At 41.5% G+C, this 24,463-nt stretch overlaps 2 protein-coding genes across 2 annotated transcripts; both read right to left on the bottom strand.

Moving 5' to 3' along the window:
- Nucleotides 1-1,088: 1,088 nt before the first annotated feature.
- On the bottom strand, nt 1,089-6,001 carry LOC143116684 (flavin-containing monooxygenase 5-like). The gene is given in 9 exon segments (XM_076277958.1): nt 1,089-1,693; nt 1,798-1,870; nt 2,302-2,521; nt 2,610-2,742; nt 2,927-3,117; nt 4,554-4,619; nt 4,622-4,897; nt 5,044-5,232; nt 5,870-6,001. Coding segments are annotated over 9 exon segments (1,650 nt in total). The 3' UTR covers nt 1,089-1,323.
- A 3,902-nt stretch (nt 6,002-9,903) lies between these two features.
- Nucleotides 9,904-19,263, bottom strand: LOC143116685 (dimethylaniline monooxygenase [N-oxide-forming] 2-like). The gene is made up of 11 exons (XM_076277959.1): nt 19,116-19,263; nt 18,588-18,721; nt 17,579-17,726; nt 17,042-17,230; nt 16,702-16,867; nt 16,230-16,372; nt 15,370-15,569; nt 14,812-15,137; nt 14,140-14,161; nt 10,948-11,028; nt 9,904-10,668 (listed from the first exon to the last, which is right to left on the bottom strand). Exons 3-11 carry the CDS (start codon nt 17,708-17,710, stop codon nt 10,239-10,241), a joined length of 1,689 nt encoding a protein of 562 aa, XP_076134074.1. The 5' UTR covers nt 17,711-17,726; nt 18,588-18,721; nt 19,116-19,263; the 3' UTR covers nt 9,904-10,238.
- Nucleotides 19,264-24,463: the final 5,200 nt, after the last annotated feature.

The following is a 24,463-nucleotide window of genomic DNA, read 5'->3' on the forward strand; positions in this document are numbered from 1 at the left end:
GGTCAATGTTGGCAATACATTAGATGGTTATTTCATCAACCGGATCCATCTGACGCATACCAAAACACTTGGCGCTTGTATGTAGATTAAGCCTAATCCAAGACTAAAGGCTTTGTTCAATGGATATCTCCATTGAAGTTCTACGTTAAGAGCTAGGCTTAATATAGAGCACCCAGCCCTTGATGTTTCTCCACAGCATAACTTTCTCTGAACCAGTTGTATTGCAGTTTGTTCTGAAGTAATGTTCTATTGTTATCTCTCTGAGGAAGAGTCTGCACCTGACTAAACTGAGGGAAAGCATTGATCTCTCAGGGGCACAGTATTATTGTGTTCCATAATAGTGCAATCTGAACGGAATAATCGAATAATCTGAAAGTAGCCTACAAAGTTCGTTCAGTAAAATAAAAATATATACCAGGTATGTACAAGACATGATCATGTATCTAATCTGAAAATATTTAATGTCATACGGTTTTGACCTGTATGGTCTTACATTCAGGACTGAAAATATGACTTGCAGTCACCTGTTGAGATAGCCTAGACGCACCCTAGCGGCAGCAAATGTAATTTGCAGCCAGGGTAGTCTAGCATCTCTCCGTTGGCTTGCGAGCTGGAAAAAGGAAACTTCAATCAGGCCAATCACATTGTGTATAGAGTCGCCGACGGTTCTGTGCGTGAATTCCCTACTACTTGAAAACAATAAAGATGGATGCTGCTGCTGGCAAACAGCAGTCTTTGAATTGGGAAAATGCATGGGACTCATGAGTTGTAGCGCTATCCTATTGCACGCAGAGGAAATTTGAAAGACAACCGTCTATCCCGCCCCTCGGATTGAGCAGTGCCAATGGTAAGTTCCCAGACCCTACATCTAGAGGTGGGTCTGGCTCGTCAGGCTACTGTTAAGGAGTATGGTCACAAATATGAGATTAGAATGTTCGCAAACAGAGAATTCCGCACTATGATGCCACAATTACCATCAGAAATAATAAAAAAGAAACTCTGAAACTGATTGTGTAAAATTCTAGAATAGAAGGAACCAGTAATTTTTTTTTACACCTTTTACAGTACGTCTTTTATTCATACTCATCACACATAATCACTCCAATATCATACCTCACACAATAAAAGTTAGTTTTGTTATACGGTTTCATTATTCTTACATATCCGCAAACTAATATGTCATTATTATCTGCACCATAAAATCTATGTAGCTAAAATCTCACTCACATGTTAAAATCATGTTTGGCCCTGTTAAGAAATCAAAGAGGGGAAAATTCAGTATTTAAAGTAGCAGTTATAAGAGAGCTTCCTGAAACTGCTCTGTTACTTATGTAACTGTAAACAATTTCTCATGTACATTACAGTAACCAGTAGGCTCACACTTGCAAATGTGAGATACACAGGGGAGCGTTGCTTCGTCTCAGGCTGGATCTCTGGTAGTTTCCGTGTGCCAAAGGGACGGATCACCCTCTCCCACTGCGTGTAGATGGCTTGGCGGGCCCCCGCCCACTGGCCCGGCCCACACAGGCAGTACTGGTATGGAGTGCAGGGCCCAAACAGAACCCTCAGACCTAGACCAGGGTCTCGGAGAAAAAGTGAAAAGAACTGTGGCTTTGCTCCCACTTCATGTGCAACATCATCCAGGTAGGGGATGTAGTCTACTTGTAAAGGATAGCGTTCAGAACAGGCAAACCTGCCATGCAAGCAACAGGTAAAAAAAGTCACTTTCAGTCAGACTGTAACATAATAATACAGTGTTATTTAAATAAAAATAAAGAGAATGAACTGTTCCACTACCTCTGATGCATTCTCTTGGTGGTTCCTTGAATGTCTTCAAGCATTATGCTTCCTGAGGGCAGCTTGGTGAGGCCTGAGGGGAAAACAATCAAAACGGTGAAGAGACAACTGGAAATAAGTGGGAAAGAGAGATGGGGAGTGGGTTCAGGAAATGACCTCAGGTTGGACTTGAACCTGGGTCCCAGAGGGCACCTAGAACAAAATGTGGTATTGCCGCTGCCTCTTGCCCCACAGCTCCCCCTGACATTCATAATGTGCATTTCTATAACTGTATCTGCTCCGTTCAGGGGTTCCCAAACTCCTCCCCACAAAATACCACTAGATTCTGGCCAAGGCCCCCCTTTTGCAATATGTCTTATTAAACCCATTGTCAATACTACAACAACTTTTATTTATTTTATTTATTTATTTATTGCTTTAATTTTTTTCTTCCAACCTGCTGCAGCCCCCTCCTCACGGCCCCCACTTTGAAAACTACTGATGTACTTGACTCTCTCCCTGTACCTTTGAAGAGTCAGGAGGCCCAGCGAGCCTGCATCTCAGCCAGGGGGATAATCGCTCCGAGTCCATGGATGAAGCCTACCACAGCCAGTGAGGGTCTCTCCAGGCTCGGGGGAAAGATGTGTTTGTACAAAGACAGGCGGTAGCCATCTTTAACCCTCAGGTCTTCAGGTAAGAAAGGGAAGTCCTAGTTATAGCCTGTAGCAAACACCACCACATCCACCTGGTACAAATGTAAAAGGAAATCAATGTTTCAAGGTATTCTAATTATTTTGTGGACATGAAAAGTGGTTTCAATAATAATGCCTCACCTCATCAACCACTGTTCCATCCTCAAAAATCACACTAGAGCCAATGAACGTCACATTTGGCTTTATCATCACATGGCCAGAGATGATACATCCAGGCAGATCATCATTCACCACTGGGATCTGAGCAAAGAATCTGAAAGGAAACAGACCAAGACAAAACATGGCGAATAAAAACGTCATGTCAAGGTAGTCATGTGTACATGTCTATAAATAATAAAACAGCCGGTAAGCACAATTTGCAGTGTTGTTTTGTAAACATGAAAGTCTGCAAAATCAAAAACAAAATGATACAAAAATAAGCCTTTTGTACTTCATACCCATGAGGGGCCTGTAGCCCATAAAGGTGGTGGTCAAAGTGCTTATTGAGCTGCTTCTCCACTGCCCTTGTATTCCAAGTTGGCATTAGTCTGTGCAAGAGCACAGCCAGACGGGCACCACTCACCACATCAGCGGGCATCCCACCCTCTCCGACGCGCCCCACCACCCACGCTCTGGTGCTCAGGTACACCTGAGGGGTTCACGCAGAGCAGTTTGTAGTTACTGACGCTTCAAAAGCCACTTACAACAATGAAGGTACAATCAAGGTACAATGTGACTACGACATGTTAGTGCAGCAATAAGTACTACTCGCAAAGAATAGAGCTTTGCTCCTTTTATTCTTTATCTAACTAGATGTACCGCAGAGCGGTACAAAATATGACCGCCGCCCAGTCCAGCACATTTTTTCCACAAAAAGAAATCACGCTGAAAGGCCTATATGATTCTAACTGTCTCACTAAATTGCATTATCCACACTCAATTCTCACTGGTATCTGCTAGACAACAAGTACCAAAACATGATGAGTTCATAGATTTCACATGTAAAATTAATTTTATACAATCCCACCTCCATCTTGCCTGTTTATAATTCTGAGAAATTCTTGATTGTTTGTGTTATGTTTATGTTATGTGTGTGTGTGTGTGTGTGTGTGTGAGTGTGTGTGTGTGTGTGTGTGGGTGTGCGTGCTTGTGTTTGTGCCTGCGTATGTGCCTGTGCATGCAAGCGTACATATGTCTACTGTGTGAGTATGTGTCATACGTATGATTACTGTGAATGTATGTGTGTGTGTGTGTGTATCTGTTTGTGCACATGTGTGCACATGAAATGGGTTAACATGACCCCTGGAGGCAAACATACGGGAAAAAATGGTCATCCTAGGCCCTACAGTTCTCAAGATATTCACAGAGAACTGTGTCTGCCCTACCCTCCTTTCGGGGGGTCCAGTCCAGCGGGGGGGCTACAGATCAAAACGAAAAATGACGGTTCCATGCTATCCATGTAGGGGTACATGCCCACCAAGTTTCGTGTACCCCGGTCTTTCAGTGTCCCGGGAATCCTTGTTGGTGTACGTCACTAAATGTACACATAAATTATTTTATTGTAAGGCCCCCCATGAACAAAAGTACACAAAACTTGGCATGCATTCGGAGGGTGTCATAATGATCCTACACTTTTAATTTCGTGCAGTTTTAACCTTGTCAGCCAGAGATATTGTGATGAAAACACCTCATTTTTACTTTTTTGTGTTTAACTAGGTGGCGCTATACATGAAATGAGTGGTTATGGAATGGGTTGACATGGCCCCTTGAGATCAACATACAAAAAAAAAATGGTCCTCCTAAACCCCACGGTTTTCGAAATATTCACAGAAAACTGTGTCTGCCCTACCCTCCTTTCGGGGGGTCCAGTCAAGCGGGGGGGTTACAGATCAAAATGAAAAACGATGGTTCCATGTGGGGTTACATGCCCACCAAGTTTCGTGTACCCCGGTCTTTCAGTGTCCCGGGACTCATTGACGGAAATTTGGGCATGCGAAAAAGAAAAAAAAAAAAAATTCTGACTAAACCTATATGACCGCCGCTTCGCTGCGCGGCGGTCATAATAACTTAACTGATTCCACTAACTTGCTTTGCCACTCTGCTGGCATCCACAGCAATGTCACCTCCAGAATTTCCAATACCAATCACCATGCCAGAGTCTTCCCCTGCATTCCATCTGCACCCCCCCCCCCATGGCACCTCTGGAAACTACCCCGAGCTGTAAGTTATTATGAAGCTCACAACCTCTGGCTGAATGAAATACCTTTGAAGTCCTGGAGAGGTAGGTGTGGCTGTGTAAAATGTCCTGTACAGACCATCACAGCATCAAAGACGTGTCTCTCCACCTGACTGTCCTGCTTCTTAGTCATCAACTCCCACTGACCTGAATATGAGAAGTCAAACCTCTGCCTCACACTGCACACTGTGGTCTAAAGACACTCGCACACACACACGCACCAAGGGCCAAGTGAGAAAGAGACATTAACAGGTTTTACATTAAACAAAGCAACCTTATCTATTGATATTGATTTAGCGATTTACTGGATGCTTGCATGGCACAGGTTGGTCCTCTAACCTGGAAGTGAATGTGCTTCAGTAGGTCAAAGTGTTTGGCATAGAGCCGCAAGTACTGCAAGACCTGAGAGTGGTGCATGTTATTGGGAAAGTCAGCGGGGGGAGGAAAGTCGCTGTACGCCATCATCTCTTTGGAGCTGTTGACAATGACAGAGTGATAGATGTTTGCTCTGCCTGGCTCTGGCCTCTCCTGTGTACAAAAGGAAGGAGGAAGTAGGGAATCATAACTTTTATTAATTATGTAATGGCTTATCGGTCCATCTTCAGAGTAGCCTTTTGACAAGTAAAAACCCTATCAAAGCACTATTCATCTTCACCAATCGTCTACACACATCTATGAGTCATCAATTTGAGAGGGAATAATGAATTCTGGGGGCACTGCGTGTTGTGCCTTTGAGTACACAATGGCACAATTCTGCACTCCCTTTGCTGGCAAAGTTCCCACTGCTCGTGTTTAGCGACAGTAAGCAGGTTTGAAGGAGAAGAGCCACATAGTTTGGCCCTTTCTGTTGCAGTGGTGGGGGTGGGACACCTTTTTTCAGAGGGCTCCAGTGCTATGCCACATATTAGGATATATGATGCAGTTTGAGTTAGAGATCACTGGGATGTGAAAATATGAGTTATTATGGATTGTAGACGGGGAGTGCGGTGACCTGATTATGGTGTTTTCATGGGAGTGTTGCAATCTTTATGTTCCAAAAAAACTGAACTAAATGTTTTGAACGCTTAAAGATTGTCTTTTTTTGTCCTGGGTTGAATGTGTCCCTCTGATCAAACCACTGGCCCATGCAGTAAAATTGGTCCAGAACCGTTACTGAATCATGTACTTTGAACCTCCACAGTCCTCCGATGTCATCACTGCTCTTGAAACACACAGCCTCCAGCCCCTCATCCAGGCAACACTTGATGCAAGCCAGGCCGGAACAACCTGCTCCAATCACAGCTACACGCTTGGCCATGGTCAGCCGTCGTTGGAGAGGAATCCGATCATACAAACAAAGCACTTTTAAGTCCTTTAATAGGCTTTTTGCACGTACAACGTTTGTTTCCAGTGGAGCCAGGTGCGTTTGGACCCGCTTCTATTGTTAATGTAATTAGTATCTACAAATTGTGACACTCTGCTGATGTACTCTTTACAGCAATACTCAAAGCATAAAAGTGTTGCTGCTGATCAATGGGCTCAAAGTAATCAGTATGTTACAATAAAGAAGGATTTATGTGAGTTACATTTTTAATATTTAGTGTCGGAGTGAAGATGTAAGGAGCAGGATATAACAGAAGATCCTGTTACAACACAGTTAACGCTCCACTGGAAACGAAGCGGCCGCATTGAGAGCATTTTGTGCGAAGAGCCCACTGATCAGCAGCAACACATTTAGGCTCTGAGTATTGCTGTAAAGAGTTCATCAGCAGAGTGTCACAATGTCACAGTGTGGTGTGTTTGTGGTGTGTATGCTTGCCAATGGTGTGTTTGTGTGTGTGTGCGTGTGTATGCTTGCCTGCATATGTGTGTGTTTTATGTGTCTGTATGTGTGTGTGTGTGTGTATGTTCGCTTGTGAGTGTGTGTGGGGAGCAATGGGTGGTGTGTGTGTTTATGTGTGTGTGTGCCTGCTTGTTTGCATGTGTGTGTGTTTTATGTATTTGTGTGTGTGTGGGTGTATCGTGCAGCCCGGTCTTTCAGTGTCCCGGGAATCTTTGACACAAAAGTACTGAAGAAAAAAATTAAATAAATAACAAATCAGGAAGAAAAAAAACTAAACCTATATGACCACTGCTTCGCTGCACGGCGGTCATAATAATACAAATGCTAAAACATCTAGGACCATACTGATTAAAAACCGTGGCTTGTTGACCATTCACTGGATGGTTCATTAATCAAGTGAATTCTGCTGCCACAAGTAAATTATTGCTATTTCTTTCTTTAAAAACAAACAATTCTTTACCTCTGCAACAACAGTGCTACCTGGCTAAAATATTTATGCAAGTACAAAACTCTTTCAGCAAAATGTGAATTCGGCAAAACAATGGTTAGAAATCAGACAGTATCACAACAAACTTACCCCTCTTCCTCCTTGGACAGAATGTGGTGAAATAAGCCCAAGGTTTAAGACTAGTGATCCTTCACATTGCCTGTCGTCTGAATCACAAACTCATTAACGGGTTCAATTCCCGCCCCGTGGTCCTTTCCGGATCCCACCCCTGCTCTCTCTCCCATTCACTTCCTGTCACTATCATTAAAGGCATAAAGCCCCAAAAAATATACTTGAAAAAAAAAAAAAGATTACAACGCATGATTGGCATGATGTATTCACAACACACCACATGATTGGCGCAATGTGTTCACATGTCGACTTTTTTGCCGCGGAAGGGGCGGGATATGTGTAGACAACTGCCATATTGGCGCTACAAACTAACCCCATGCATTTCTATGGAGGATTTTTTGAGTGCTGTGTCTCCTCATTAGAAAGTCTCTGGTCATACTTTCCTATTGACGAGATCTGAGAAGCACGTCACACCTAAGTTAGCCAGTAGATGCCACCAGAACCATCAAACCCCTGGAAATTGCCCTATAAAACCCCAGGCAACCAGAAAACGACAAATGCCCCAAGCTCATGCCAATCACATTGAGAAACCCTGTGACAGGTGATCATGGGAATCACCTGTGGCTCATTCTTGATGGCCTTCTTAAAGTGTTGTGGAGACCGCCGCCGATATGAGTGTGGCACATGCTGCTTTCGCCGGTGAGCGAGGTTGTATTGAGAATAATTGGGTCTAAGTAATTAAATGTTGAAAGCGGACATATCCTGATTTAAGCCTGTGTTGCTGAAGTTTAAGTTTGCTGTGAAATAAACCCTCTTGAAACCTTACTCCTGTGGTCTCCTGCAATTGTGCTCAACCAGAATTATAACAGCAGGACTGAGCCACAAGAGAGAACAGCGGAGACTACGGATGTGAAAACCATTGTAAGCAGAATGGGAGTAGCTTTTAGTGAACAACAAAGACGTATCGTCAAGCTTTGGCAATCCTTGGACAAGCTCAATGCCTCCTTCCAGACTTTCTCCCAGTCGGTGTCCAGGATTACTACAGCAACCCCACCGGCGACACCAGCCCTTGTAGCTCCAGTCCCTCGCTCTGACCGCCATCTCCAGTCACCTCAGTGGTTTGATAGAAGCCCACAGCCCCATGACTTTCCTACAGAAGAGTCCAAGCTAACATATTAGCTTGGACTCCACCATATTGGAATACCATATAACAACCCTGCTGTCAGGCAAAGCCTTGGAGTGGGCTATGGCGGTCTGGGAGAAGGATCTGCCAATCTAGCCTGGCCCTTACCGCCTGTGACTACGAATTCTCTTCGTCATACACGTGCGATGCTGAAATCAAATTTTGGCCGGAAGTACGTAGGATGGTAACACCAGGCTACTGCCAATCTGCCACCAGGCCGATTTCATGACCCAGCTCCAAACTATCTTTGGGCATTCTAACAACCAACGTGAGTCAGCAAAGCATCTCCTTCACCTTAAACAGGACAGATGATCTGTGGCAGAGTATGCAATTCAGTTTCGCACTTTAAGTCATCCTTAGGGGGGATCACTGCAGTGTTCAGTCACACTGGAGTGGGAAGGGGTCCCCGAGTAGTGCGGCAGATTAGTGAAACATTCGTTCAGTCTGTGATACAAGCCGTCCCCTTAGAATTATAAGGTTCTATCTGACATTTTTGTCAAAATTGAGTTATTGACATATTCTTATTCTGTGACACCTTAAGAAGATGAGGTGAGGTGTTTCTTGTAGTTGTATGCATTTTTGGACATTATATCTGAAGAGGTTTGTTCCACTTAGCAGTATAACCAAAGTCCTTTTAAGCAAGTCCCTCCACTGGGCGGCCATATACCAACGTTTTTTGGGCACTCATCGGGCACAGTCTTTGGGTCGAACTTCGCGTGCGCAAGGCTTCACGACACCAATCTTGCTCCAGCGGCGAGATCACAACACATGATTGGCACGATGTCTTCACAACAAACCATATGATTGGCTCAATGTATTCACATCACACCACATGATTGGCTCAATGTATTCACATGTCGACGTTTTGCCAAGGAAGGGGTGGGATATGTGTAGACAACGGCCATATTGGCGTGACAAACTAGCCCCATGCATTTCTATGGAGTATTTTTTGAGTGCTGTGTCTCCACATTAGAAAGTCTCTGGTATAACTCTATGGAATTCTAAAACTTTGAAGCTCAATATCTCAGAACTACTCAGAACGTAGATAGAACCCTATAATTCTAAGGGGACAAAGCATAAAACTTCGCAAAACAAAGAAGGTGGATGTTGCTGTTGGCAAACGGCATGACACGAGTTAAGCTTTTTTAAGATGCCAAAAGTTTGAATTAGCCAACTAGCTCCGCTGGTGGAAAAACGCATGGGACTCATGAGTTGTAGCGCTATCCTATTGTGTGCAGAGGGAATTTGAAAGACAACCGATTATCCTGCCCTTCGGACTGAGCACTGTGAACGGTGAGTTCCCAGATCCTACACTTTAATGTGGGTCTGGCTCGTCAGGCTAGGATTCCAGGGGAAGAGAAGAATCTCATGGATGTCAATTTGGCAAAGCAACTCGGGGGTGAGCCCATCTCCTTTCTCGGTTCAGGCCTTAGGCTTAGATGGTCGGCCTCTAGGTTCAGGGGATGCCGTGTCATCCATTATCCCTTACATAAACAATGGCTGATGATAATGATGAAATCAGTGTCATCATTACACAACAGAGAACAAAACATAGTTTTTAATATGAGGAAGTTCAGCCTTATTTTTTGCTCTGTGCCATCTCTTGATACTTTATAAAGGTATTGAATAAAAAGACAAAAAAACATATCACAGCATGAATTGTATTGTATCAATTCCTCCAAAGATGTAATTGTCATTGACATGTGAGACCCATAGTAAGCACCTAGACAAGACAAACTCAAACATTACACTACTTCTCAATTTTCATTGAGTGAAGTTTGTGAACTTGGGCAACATCATAAAACGTAGGTCTTCATTCTTTGTGTCAGACAATAACTGATATTTAATGTGATTGCATTTTATTGTTACTCTTTCAAGAATAATTCAGGAGATCACAAAAGTGAAAGTGTGGAATTGAATGAATGTTATTAACAGTGTGAACAGAGTCTTGTCTCTAATAAATCTTTGCTCTAAACTACGGGTGCTATCCCATCCTTCCACAGATCATCAAGCACCCCACCAAAGGCTTCTGACAGGTTATCAAAGAGGTCTGGGAGTTTGATCTGAAATGCCAGGACGGCAAGCACCACCGTGAGTCCACTAGAGAGGGCCAACCACCAGCCCGGCATTGAAGAAGGGTTTAGTCTGGGCACCGGCCTTGTCCTCATGGGTTGGGTCACCCGGTCCCACTGGGTACAGATGGCCTGCCGGGCCCCTTTCCACTGACCCGGCCCAAACAGCCGGAACTGGTATGGTGTGCATGGACCCAGCAGAACTTTCAGAGAAAGACTGGGATCCCGGAAGAGCAGGGAGAGGAAGTTGGGTCTCGCGCCTACTTCCTGTGCTAGATCATCCAGGTAAGGAATGTACTGCACCTGGACAGTAGCGTGGCTGGGATAACTATAGAAGAGAGGTAAACAAGAATCAAAATATTATTATTATGAGTATTATTTCAGGGGCGGTGGTTAAGGAGCTGGACTAGCATGCAGTAGCCAGAAGAGTTTTGGGCTTTAGCAAGGCACAAGACACCCCAAGTTGCTCCAAGGACAATGGCCTTTGTAGTACAATGGACATATGTCCATAAGTCGCTTTGGATAAAAGTGTCTGCTAAATGAATACATTTTTTAAAAATGTAAAAATGTATTTCTGACTTTCTATTCTTATATGTCTGTTATCTACCTTTCAGTGTATCTCTGCATCTCAGCATCAATGACCTCATTCATTTTCTTCTCAGAAGGAAGTTGGCTTAACCCTTGAAGACAATTGAAATGTGAAGTCACAAAGCATACTCACAGACACATAAAGTACACCTTTTCTCTCTTGTTCCCATCATGGCAAGGCAGGGGCGGAGCCAGAGGGGTGGCTCCGAGTGGCACAGGCCACCCTTGAGATTTGATTGGCCACCCCAGGTGCCACCCCCAAATCCTACGATTGGCCATTAACATGGTCTAAGGCGGGACCTTTCTTGATGCACTTGCAGCAGTTTACATAGCTTAGGCTAAACTGTATGTTTCCTTCGTCCCCCATGCCTGTTTTATTCGTCCCGATCAGGAGGGATAAATGAAACATTGCGCACATTCCACTTTTGCTTTAAAGGCTGGCTATCTGGCATACTTTTTTCTTTTTTTTTCTTTATAAAGTTAATTTTCCATAGTAGCGTGTGACAACAAAATCATTCCTGCATTCTATTCCCAGAGCTTTCTCTGTCTATGATCTGCAGCGTTTCTGAAATGATGAACCTCCTCGACAAGTAGATTGCTGGTCTCAGGGACAGATCATGGCTTCTGCCAAGTGTGCACGTGCACAGGGGCCCTGAGCCAATGGGGGCCCTCTGATTAAAAAAAAAAAAAAAAAGAAACGGAACTGGATAACTGCACAATCTTACCAAACGCTATAGTTTTGCTAACATCTCCACTGTTAACGTGAAATATGTCTCCATGCAAGGTAGTATCAAGCAGCAGTAAAGTGAAAACCTTATCATGCAGGTAGCCAATGTTCACGTCACCTGAGTCAGACAGAAAACAGGCCCTGCTTGCTCTGTTAAAGTTTGTATGCCCCTTCCAAACTGCGTTAAAAGGGTGTATTTAACAGCCAGAATTAAAAAATTTTCCTGGGGGGAACCCGTAATATGATCGATCAGCACCACCTCTCACAAAATACTATCAACGTCCCTGCTACCGGTCCTTCAGAAATATGACAACTGTTGTCCGGTCCGTTTAATGAAAAATGTTGGGAACCCCTGCTGTAGACTGTTTGGACAGCAAAGGGAGATTACAGCCTAATAATAAAAACAGCTGCTGCTTTCTGTGTGGGCCTGAGTTATAATATATGACATAATGTACTACATTGTCATTGTGTGAAATTGTGCAGCCTGCACAGCGACAGCAAATAGAGACGCGCTGGCTGCACGTGCATGCGCGCATTGCGGTCAGGGGGAGGGGGGGACCTTTTTTGATATTGTGCGCAGGGGGCCATATCTGTTTAATCCGTCCCTGGCTGGTCTAGAGCCATGTATTTAAAATACAAAATAGTATATTGTCATTTGTATTTTATTTAGTTGCCATCATAAAAATGCCATCATATTTTGTATCAAAATACTTTATAGGTTTGTAGTTTAAAAATACTGGCAAATATTTTTGGTAAAACCAATAACCTACTTTTGCTGATGTGATTATAAAAATTAATGAATGCAGCACTGGTGCTGACTTGCAATTTGCCCAGAGTTGTTGTGATCAAAATATTGAGATCTTAGCAGATAAGTAACATGTGGGTTGCTCACACACACAATACACTCCCTCATACCAACCTCAAGTTTCTTGAGAACTTAAGTCATCCAATTCGAACACATGGAACAATGTGGTTGCACTGCAACAAATTGCCCCAAGTATTGGCTAAAGCAAAACGTTGAACATTTTATTTAATTCATAATTTGCCCAGACTTGCTCACACAAACAATACACTCCCTCATACCAGCCTCAAATTTCTTGAGAAATTGTTCAATCAATCAAGCATTTCTTTCAACATTGTTCAATCTGGGCATGCATTGACGATGTCAGAGGCTTGTCTCCACTTTGTACCGCTTGACAAATTCAGTTGTGACTTTTTGAGTGCATCTCTGATACAGTGTTTAGGCTATGAGATGTAATAGGTAGGTCAGCATAGTTGATCTGTTGACTGTTTGCAGGTTATGGCATGTCTCGTAGGCAGAGAAAAACTGAAAAACTCAAACACTGTCCACTTAATCAACAGAGTCAATGTACTGATGAAGGAATAGATTAGATAGATATGGAAGGTTTGCAAAGTGATATCATGCTCCTTTTAAAGAGTATTTTTGGTACTTTCAAAATAGAAAACTACAGTTGATTTTGATACATGGTGTGGCTATGTATTTTATAGTTTATTTTGATACATTTAAAATTAGGGTATATTTGATATTTTATTTTAAAATACATTGATGTATTTTTGCCCATCCCTGCCAACAGCTAGAGCAGCCAGGCAGCTGCAGTGCTACACTCGGTTGGCTGCAGTGCTACCTAGGGCTGGCCCTGATGCAGGGTACTGTCAAGTAGTAAAGTGATATGCAGGTAGCCAATGTTTAAGTCACCTAGCTGAGTTAGACAGAAGGCGAGCCCTGCTTGCTCTGTTAACTCATTGAATGCCGCGCTGTTTTCGGAAGCTTTGGCCCAGAGTGCCAGCAATCTTGATCATTGTTGACGATTTTTGTAGAGCCACAGCGTATTCTATGTTATAGCTATGGACACATACTATGAATTGTTCGAAAGGTGAGACTTTAAGCTCTCAGTGGGTACAAACCGTTTATTTCTACATGCCTCTGTTCCTAAGAAATCCCAAGCTAAACAGTGGCTAGTTTTCATCAAAATCGCTGTTTTATTTCTAGAAATGGAGATGTAGCGTCTTTGATGAAATATGAAGTCTTGCCTGTAAAGTTTCCGGGAAGTGACCTAGCGAGACCTGGCGAGACTGCCACCTAGTGATAAACCCACGAAAATGGCCTGGTTTTGACCTGACGTGCATGTGTCACTGATTCAACCCAAAGCGGCAACCATCAAAAGCAGAGTTTTAAGATTAAATGTCCAGATAAAATGTCCAGATTGTGCGTTTTCATGAGTTTTCGATCGTCATATATTTCATTTCCATTCATCACAGAGTTCCCAAAATCACATATAAGGTGTGTTAGAGTGTTTAGTTTCGTAATTTAAAACAAAAAGAGCTAAAAACGTAAAATTACGTTTTTGGCACTCAACGCATGGGAAGGAAAAACGTAATATTACATTTTTGGCACTCAATGAATTAAGGTATTACTGTCCCTCCCAAACTGCATTAAAATGGTATGTTTAACAGCACCCCTGGACCCTCATAGGCCAATATGATCCTCAATATTAATCAAAATAGTAATAATATAATAATATATCAATAGAATATTAAATATCAATAATAAGAAATAAACAAATAGACAAAAAAACAGGTCAAATTATTTTAACAGCTACAAAAATAGATGGCCATATACGTTATTGTGGGGGGAAATGTCTTGGATGAGTATATTTGTTTCATTTAATAGAATAGAATAGAATAAATTGTAATATCCCCATGATGTAATTTGTTTTAGCACAGCATAGCCCAGTGACAGACAACTTAGATAATTAACTTAAATATGTTTGGTTATTTGTATTTGCATTTTATTCAAATACAAAGAAATTTTATGTGAAAGTAAGGTATTTGTGGTTTTTTTGTCCTTCAATTTATGAGTATGATGTTTGGTGCAGGTTTCCCTAATGTATTTGTGCTAATTTCACATCTTGAGCCTGTTTCTGTTTATCTAGATGTTTTGCCTCATGCCACCCTTGAATTAATCAGTGCCACCCTTGTTAAAAATGTCTAGATTCGCCACTGTGGCAAGGTCATATTTTCAATGCAAATCTGTTTCAAACAAGCTGATGTCAATGTCAATATATTTATAGCACAATATATTGATAATCACCGACAGTTTACCAAAGTACTGTACAAACAAACAAACAAACAAACGCAGCTCCATGCATGGCATGATTGGCCCGGACGTCTGAATAAGACCCAACAGAGCCAGCGTAGGGGGCTCTAGCGAAGGGGGAAACATGTGCTTGTATAGGCGGATCTCTCCCTGGCGACCGGTAACTAGAGACGAGGGCAGAAAGGAAAACGTTGGGCTGTATCCAGTGCAGAAAACAACCGCGTCAATGTTCTCCTCTACTGACTGGTCCTCGAACACCACGGATGACCCTCGGAACTCAAGCATGTTGGACTTCATGGCCAGGGCTCCGTAAAGAATCCGCCCTGGTAGATCATCGTTTATTATGGGGCGCCTGTCAAAGAACCTGCAGTGGTGTAAAGGGAGTGTTTTTGTAAAAGCCAGCAGGATGTATGTTTGTGTCTTAACTGACGTTCTTTAGTATTAGATCTAATTGTGCAGCCGCTTTTGAGTTTTAGATCAGAAAATGATGCCTTTTTCATACTGTACTAACTAAATTGTGTACAGTAACTTTCCCCATATTAAATTAGTTCCGATACTGTAAGCACTATTGCAGATGGGCTGGTCTTCTATGTTACCTGTGCTTTGGCTGCAGACTGTACAGCCTATGGTCATATTTGTTGTTGAGCCTTCTCTCAGTAACCCAGTTTAGCAGCGCCTTTGGCAGTAGCCGTTGCATCAGGAGGCTCCAGCGGTTGATCATCAGCATGTCCAGTGGGAGGCCTTTATCCGACATCCGTCCCAAAATCCACCCACCTTTTCTCGTACTTAGGAAAGTCTGTGAAAACAGTTAGTAGATGGTAAAGATTTTGTGTGGATTTACAGGCAACCAGTAATTCCTTAGATCTACATTGTGTGTTCTATATCCATAAATCAATCAATCAAAAAATACCACAGGGATACAAAGTCAGCTGTTTATTTCCATCAATAATGCCCAGAGTTATTTATGAGTTTATGTATAATGTGTGACATTTATGATTTTATGTGTAATGTGTGACATAAGTTTATGTATAATGTGTGACATTTGAGATAACTGTTATAACGTTATAATGTGACATTTGAGTTTATGTATAATGTGACATTTATGATTTTATGTATAATGTGAGACATATATGAGTTTATGTATAATGTGTGACATTTATGATTTTATGTGTAATGTGACATTTATGATTTTATGTATAATGTGACATTTATGAGTTTATGTGTAACGTGTGACATTTATTATTTTATGTATAATGTGTGACATATGAGTTTGTGTAATGTGTAACATTTATGATTCTATGTGTAATGTGTGATATTTGTGATTTTATGTATTATGTGAGATATTTATGAGTTTATGTGTAATGTGTGACATTTTTATGTGTAATGTGTGACATTTTAAGGACAGGTGTGGGCAGGATGGAGGAGGTGAGGAGAGGAATGTTTCAGGGCATCATGCCTTCTTTGCGGTTCTGCTAATTTCCACAGCAATGTCACATCCAGAATTCCCAATTCCAACAATCACAACTCTTTTCCCAAGGAATGGTTCTGGGTCCTTGTATTCCCAACTGTGATAATATTTTCCTGAGAATGTCTTTGCTCCTGGAAAACATGGGATAACCGGTCAGCATTAGTTGATAATCATTAACAGTTTAAATGTTTTCATTTAACTGTATGATGACTGCATATTCCACAATGGCACATTCAATGTATCTAATCAATTTACATATCATGCTTGTTAACTTTTGATGAAAGGACAAAATATTTATCCTTTTTTATCCTCTTTCTATCCTGCCAGATTTTTATTTAATTTTAAACTGTTCCTCCATCCCTGAGGCTCCTGCATTACTGGTTTTAGACAGACAGCTCCTTTGAAGAGGTTCAGATGTAAAACACTCACTGTACAGTGTGCTTTGAAATATCGTCCGTACCTTTGATATTATCCATTGGGGTCACTGGGTGTGTGTAGTGCCCTGAACTAACAAGCACTCCATCAAAGACATGGCTCTCCTCCTGACCGTCCCTGTTCTCAGTAACAACCTCCCATTGGCCTGAATAGGAGAAGTCAGGCCTCTGTCTCACACTGCGTACTGTGGTCTACACACACACACACACACACACACACACACACACACTTTGTTTTTGTACTGCCATTAAAAGTCGTCAAATAAATATATTGAAATGAATGGAGATTTTTGTTAACCAAATAGGTATTAATTATAGATGCTAATTTAAACCTATTTTAAAAACAGATGGAGGGACGGTTGGCACCTGGAACTGAATGTATTTCAAGAGATCAAAGTGTTGTGCATAGAGCTGGTAGTATTGGAGCAGCTGGGCATTGTGCAGGTAGTTGGGGTAGTCAGCAGGCATGGGAAAGTCACTGAAGCACATTATCTCCTTAGAGGTGTTGGACACCAGAGAACGGTAGATGCTGGAGTGCTCCGGCTGAGGCCTCTCCTGCAAGCCCATGAGATTGTCATTAGCCAATTATGAACTGTAATGCAAAATGTTTAGCATTTGACCTGGAATTTGAAATGGAGAGTCCAGAACTGGGGGAAATACTGCTAAGCTTTGCTTCCACACAGTCTCACAGATCCTCATGTGAGATGCTACTGTATGCCAAAAATTAACAAACCTGGGTCAGAATGAAGGTTTCCCCCTGGTTCTACTGTATACATTTGTGTATGAGATGATCTGATTCCTGCTATACTGTACTGAGCCCTGTGTACTCTTAGTTCATCCACCCAGTTAGGGAGTTTCCCAATGAAAATTATCTTACAATGACCCTCCAAGCATCCCCCTTACCTTAAACCTCCACAGTCCTCCGATGTCATCGCTGCTCTCGAAGCACACAGGCTCTTGCCCCTCATCCAGGCAGCACTTGATGGACACAAGGCCCCCGCTTCCAGCGCCAATCACAGCCACCCGTCGCACCATACTGAAGGTCTGTAGACTGTATAAGTATGTTTATAAGCTACTGGTCAAAGTGGAAAAAGATAGAGTGCAGCTAATGTGGGGGGCAAAAGTGTCACTGTATTGCCATAAATGATATCAAATAAAACAATGTCATGTGCTAAGATCACATGACATATGAAAGAGTGAATCTGACTCATTGCTGTATGTACCTACTGTATATTTCTTCTGTTCATTACTCATTTGTATCTCTTCTTTATAAATTCTCTAGATTTAGATTTACAATTGAATGAAAGCCACCTCTGCTTACTCCCAGGTGTGACTCTTTATCTATACACAGATACTTTCTAATGAGGAGACACAGAACTCATAGCACCTCCCATAGAAATGTATGGGGTTAGTTTTTAACACAAACATGGCAGTTGTGAATACATCGTGCCAATCATGTGTTGTGATCTTGCAGCTAGAGCCAGGTTGGTGTTGGTGGTTGGTGAAGCCTTGAGCATGTTCTGCGTGAAATTGATTCCCGATAAGTGCCCAAAATGCGTTGCAACATGGCCGCAGAATGGAGGGAAAAGCCTGGATCCTGATTCTGAGTCTCCAGATATCTGTGGTACTAGGAGAATTTTTTTTTTTTTTGAGGGTGGGGGGGGGGGGGGGGGGATTTTGCCCAGTGGAGATATGATGGGATTTCATTCATTTCAAAATAAAACATTGACATATAGTATTTGCATGCTAGATGTAATACATATCTTAAGTGTTATATAAGTCCTTGTTAGTGAATTTACTTGGCCTGTTTTGTCAAACTGAAACTGAAATTGAAATCAATTGAAATTCAAGCAGATTCTAATCAACAAATTCTAATCAAAACTTTACTATTTGTAAGGTGCCTGCTTGTCACCTGTCAGTTCTGATGTCCGTGTTGAGAGCAGGTTGGTTCCTGAGGCTTCCTGTTTGAGGCTGTTTCCTTGTGGAGTCTGACGGCTGTTGTTCTGCAGGTGTGTTGCAGGCCTTCCTGTAGGGACTGGAGTGAACCTGTTGCATAAAACACTGCTGGTGATCAGATCCGGGTGAACTTTGAACTCTGTGCTGTCTGGGGTGGATCTAACAGGATGAGAGGGACTTGGTAAAGTAGGTCAGGTGTTGTTGATGTGTAGATAAAGAGATTAATACTTTACTTATATGTGTGTACAGCTTTCTCAGTATGCACACATGTATCAAGGGGAAGGTGTTAGTATATCGTTAAGCTTTCCAAAACATGGCAAGACATTACTGAGTATGTTACAGTCACTCATACAGAAAAATGTGATCATGCAAAAATATCTAAATAAAGTGGTGCACCACATATTTAACCTGAAAAGAACTCTGCTCTTTTTTTTCTTGGTGTATTCACTGTGTATGCATGCTCTGTGTCCACATGTTCACTTACACTGAGCTGAAGCCAGAAGGGATGGTCCTAGGAGAAGTTGTTGTGGTTAGTCTCTTACAAAACAGGAAGGGATCCTCCCCTGGATCACATAAAGATGTTGTGTGCTGACATGTTGATTTTACAGTGGCGGATTCAGACCCAGTTTTTGTTTTTATAAGTCTGTAAGTAACTGCTAACAGTTTTTGTTTTGTTTTTGCAAGTAACTGTTAACAGGGCTGAGCCAAAACCAGTGGACTAAGGTGGGGCCAAAAAAGGCAATATGAGACAGTGGGTGGAGTAAAAAACAAAGGGGCTGAAACTATCTATGGCCATGTTAACCCCTGAGTTTCTCAATGGGTTATATAACCAATGCTGTTAAATATTATAGACCTTAACAAAATGTTCAGTGCAATGTTGATGACATTGCCAAGGATTGCTCAATGTAAGACCAGAGCCAAAGGATTACAGCCAAATATCATGACAGCGCATAATCACAGGCACATTCTGGAAGTTTCTCTAAATCATGAAAATATTTCCTCGGCCTACTCTTGATAAGACCAGAGTAGCTGCATCAATTTTGATTTCTTTAAAAAAAAGGAAAAAAAAGAAAACATCATGGAAGAATTGATATCAATATTCAACACCTTTTAGCGCTAAAATGGTATGCTATAGACAAAAACCGATTAAAAGGGTCATGATCTGATTAACATTACATAGTGCATATCAAGCGTTCCAGAGACTTTATTCTCCAAATTATATGTTAGCATCAGAATGAGTTTAAAGTCATTATTTTAAGAACTGCTTTGTGTTATGTTACACAGGGATGGATAACTGCATGGGCCTACCGGGCCCAGGCCCAGGGGCCCAAGGGGTCAGGGGGCCCTGAAGCCCAAGCCTTTGCATGGAATCACTGCCTCAATATCAACAAATCAGGATGTAGGCTATGAATCTGATTGAATTTAGTATTGGCCATCCCCAAAATGCACCAGAATACAGGAAATCACATCAAACAAATTAAAAATTTGTGGGGGGCCCTTAATACATCTGGGCCCAGGGGCCCAAAAGTTCATAATCCGCCCATGATGTTACACACACACACACACACACACACACACACACACACACACACACACACAAACACTTGGATAGCCTTTTACAGTAAGTGTTTTGTAGATAAAGTCCTCAACTCAGAATTATGGTGACGCTTTAGAATAACATGTGCTTATTAGGTATTAACAGTGCATAATAAGCAGTTAACAATTCATTACTAACAGTTAGTTAACTGTTGTTATCCTTTAATAACATTAACTAACTGTTAGCATGCAGCTTGTAAGTGTTAATAAGCAGCCTTTTAAGTTACTTACAAGCATATTTGTTAACAGTTGTAAGTGTTAACAAGCAGCTTGTTAATGCTTGTTAATGGTGTATAAGACAAAAAGTTGGATAACTAATACGCTTATAAGACCTTTCTTACCTATTTGTAGTAAATTTTGCAGCCCCCCAATCTAAAGCGAGGACCATGTAGCCTATAGTTCCACAAGCCCAACCTTCTATCTCTCCATCTAACTTGGTTTAGCTGTGAGAAATGCACCTTCAAAATAGATGCAGTGAGCAGGAATCGAACCGCGGTCTCTCACGTGAAAGACTGCATCGCTACTTGTTAAGCTATACTACTGTTTGTAATTCACTGATGAAAATGGTCATTTTGATTCTATATTTCGATGTTCTATATCATACTAGCTATGCTTTTTACAAATATGTTTCTGATGGAAAAGTGGTGTTTAATTTCCATAATCTTTGTTCAGTGAACGCATAAAACAGTTTGTCAGTTTGTCAGCAGTCTAAAGATATGCCAGCTTTGTATATAGTTTGGTTACCTAGCAACCGAGGCGATAAGTGGGTGCGTTCAAAGCTCTGGTTCAAAGTTGCAAACATAGGCGAACGTTCGTGATCGATTTGAAACATGTTTCAGTTTGCTTTGAACAGAGGCGAACATTCGTGGTCTGTTTCTGCATTAATTAAACACCACTTTTCCATCAGAAACATATTTGTAAAAAGCATAGCTAGTGTGATATAGCACATCGGAATATAGAATTAAGATAAACAACTTCATCGGCAGTATAAGGAAAGTAGTGTAGCTCAATAGGTAGTGATGCACTCTCTAATGCAGGAGACTGGGGTTCGATTCCTGCTCACTGCAACAATTTTGAAGGTGCATTTCTCACAGCTAAACCAAGCTAGATAGAGAGATAGAAGGTTGGGCTTGTGGCACTATAGGCTACATGGTCCTCGCTTTAGATTGGGGGGCTGCAAAATGTACTACAAATAGGTAAGAAAGGTCTTATAAGCGTATTAGTTATCCACCTCTTTGTCTTATACACCATTAACAAGCATTAACAAGCTGCTTGTTAACACTTACAACTGTTAACAAATATGCTTGTAAGTAACTTAAAAGGCTGCTTATTAACACTTACAAGCTGCATGTTAACAGTTAGTTAATGTTATTAAAGGATAACAACAGTTAACTAACTGTTAGTAATGAATTGTTAACTGCTTATTATGCACTGTTAATAGCCTACCTAATAAGCACATGTTATTCTAAAGCGTTACCAGAATTATTATTCTAAGGGCAGTGAGAACAATAATCCATCAGCACTAAAGGTAAAAGAAATAGTCTGGCAAGATCAGATGTCAGGGCTTGGATGTAATAGATTGTAGATTGTAAGAAAGTTTTGGCACCATAGGCTAACACAATCAATAATGCTATGAATTGCAATCTTGTAAAGGGGTGTTTGGACAAAGAACTGGGTTTGTAATCACCTAAGAAACAAAGAATAAATTATTTACTTTTTTGATTAGATTTCTCTTAGCAAAAAGAAGTTCATGAAGTGTACTGTTGGTCTACTTATTTTGAACTAAGTATACGTATAGATTACTTTTTGTGTACTGATCAGAGATACATTATACCTCACTTATACTAATAAGTATACTTAAAGGTTTAAGTATATCTAGCGTATACTTGGTACTTATACTTAAATATACTATACTGATGGAAAAGTCTAAGTATATTTACTTGTACTTGTAGCCAGAGACTGATCTTTGAGAGACTGCATGTGTCACGCCTGTAACCAGGTTCTCAACTGGCCACACCCCCTCCGAACTCTCCTTTCACTCACATTCACTGCTCCTATTCCCCCAATTACTGGTCATTGTTACCTCCTGATCACTGTCACCTGTGCCTCCTGATCACTGTCACCCGTCCGGTAAAAAAAATATTTTTACTAAGGATATACTTTGAGTATACTATCATGAACATGAGAAATTGGGCTAGAAATATATATCAGCCCAGCTCCTCCTGACACAACACTTAACCCCAAAAGTGCTCCCGGTGTTCCAGTTGGCACCCTGCATGGCAGCTTACACCACTGGTGTGTGTATTACAGTCTATAAATAAGTAATATAAATGCAATCTATTAGTAAACAGTATACTATAATGAACTAAAAGATGTGCTAGAAGTATAACTAGTATCTTATCTTATCTTATCTTATATAAATATAACTAGTATCTTCACTAATTTACTTACAGTATAGTTCTCAGTACTTAAGAGTTTACTATTATAAACTGAAAGTGGGCCAATTTAGTCTGAAAAAGTGTACAACATCTAGCTTTCCAAAAACGGGAGATTTATTTTTTTTTTTTTTGGGGGGGGGGGGGGTGGGGGGGGGGTCAGTGTTTATACTGGATCTGTGGTTGCCTATTTAATACGTTTCATACACGTGTTTCAACACTGCATTTCGGTCGTTGCTTTTACCTTACCATTACCTTGCCATGCCAGTTATGTGTAGCCTATCCACCAGCTGCCTGCCTGCAGCCTACTTCCAAAACTCCAAAGCTGCTTGCTGTCAGATTTGGTTCCGAGGGCACAAGTTCAGTGTATCAACAACACTCAATAACAGTTTATGTGATGTGTTAATCAATTAAATTCCCAACAATTTCACAACAGCTAGTTCTGGAGTAGGCCATTCAACTAGCCCGCTTGCTTATGACGAGACCCGCTTCCTTATTTGGGTTTTGGGTTGCCAGGTTTTAGCCTATGACAAAACGGTTGAAATTGAAACTAAGTGACTGTGTATGTGTAGGGTGTATTTCATACACAATCTGGCAACCTGAATGGATCAATGATTTTAAAATGAAGTTTGATGGCCATGCTAATTACGGGAGTTTTCCGGGAGAAATAACAAAACGGGAAGGTGCTGGGAGATGACCTTGACATACAGGAGAACCCGGGAAAAACGGGAGTGTTGACAGGTATGTGCACAACTTTACAAGTACATACACTTACTTCCTAAAGTAAACTTGGGAATTATACTTCAACTGCACTTCAGTTAACTTGATAAAATTAACTTTAAAGGAACCATATGTAAGATTGTGGCCAAAACTGGTACTGCAATCACTTTTAATTACAAATTACTGTAGAGCGGTGTATCCCCTCCCCCTCCCCCCTGACTCGAGGTTGCCAACCCAGATGCCGAAACACTACTGACTTTGTGATTACTAGATAGGTGGAGGGTCAGGCCAAAACACAACATGCCATGACAAAACACAACAACATCAGTTAAGGGCTGCAACTTCACTTTTTAAATGACAATATCCTGGCCGGACTCCTGTTGTCAGTGATATAAGTATTTGAAATGAACATGATTTCTTAATGTCTAGTGACATATCAGGGCCATTTTATGATTAATTGAAATACATTTCTTACATACGGTTCCTTTAAGTATACTTAATGGGGCAGCCGTGGCCCACTGGTTAGCACTCTGGACTTGTAACTGAAGGGTTGCCGGTTTGAGCCCCGACCAGTGGGCCGTGGCTGAAGTGCCCTTGAGCAAGGCACCTAACCCCTCACTGCTCCCCAAGCGCCGCTGTTGAAGCAGGCAGCTCACTGCACCGGGATTAGTGTGTGCTTCACCTCACTGTGTGCTGAGTGTGTTTCACCGATTGGGTTAAATGCAGAGACCAAATTTCCCTCACGGGATCAAAAAAGTATATATACTTATACTTATACTACTGTACCTGGTTCACATGGTTAACATGATTCACAAAAAATAATCAGTTCAAATTGCACATGAATTGGGGAGGTTTTGCCAGACATACCTAAACAATAACTTTATTCTTCCAAATGCATACATTTCACATTGCATCAGAGGCCTCTTACGTAAGTAATGGAAATCTGCAAGACAATATTATGCCTCAAACTAAATTGGTTATTTACAATACACTGATTTAGTCTGTGCGGCAATAACGTAGCAATTTGTTTTAGGCTAGCAGTGTTGTGTTGTTCATTTTTGTTTCATTCATGGCTGTGGGC

The sequence above is a fragment of the Alosa pseudoharengus genome, unplaced genomic scaffold (genome assembly GCF_046254945.1).
Source record: "Alosa pseudoharengus isolate Yale_2024_CS ecotype anadromous, Long Island Sound unplaced genomic scaffold, YU_APseudo_1.1 YU_APseudo_1.1_scf_11, whole genome shotgun sequence".
NCBI lineage: Eukaryota > Metazoa > Chordata > Actinopteri > Clupeiformes > Clupeidae > Alosa > Alosa pseudoharengus.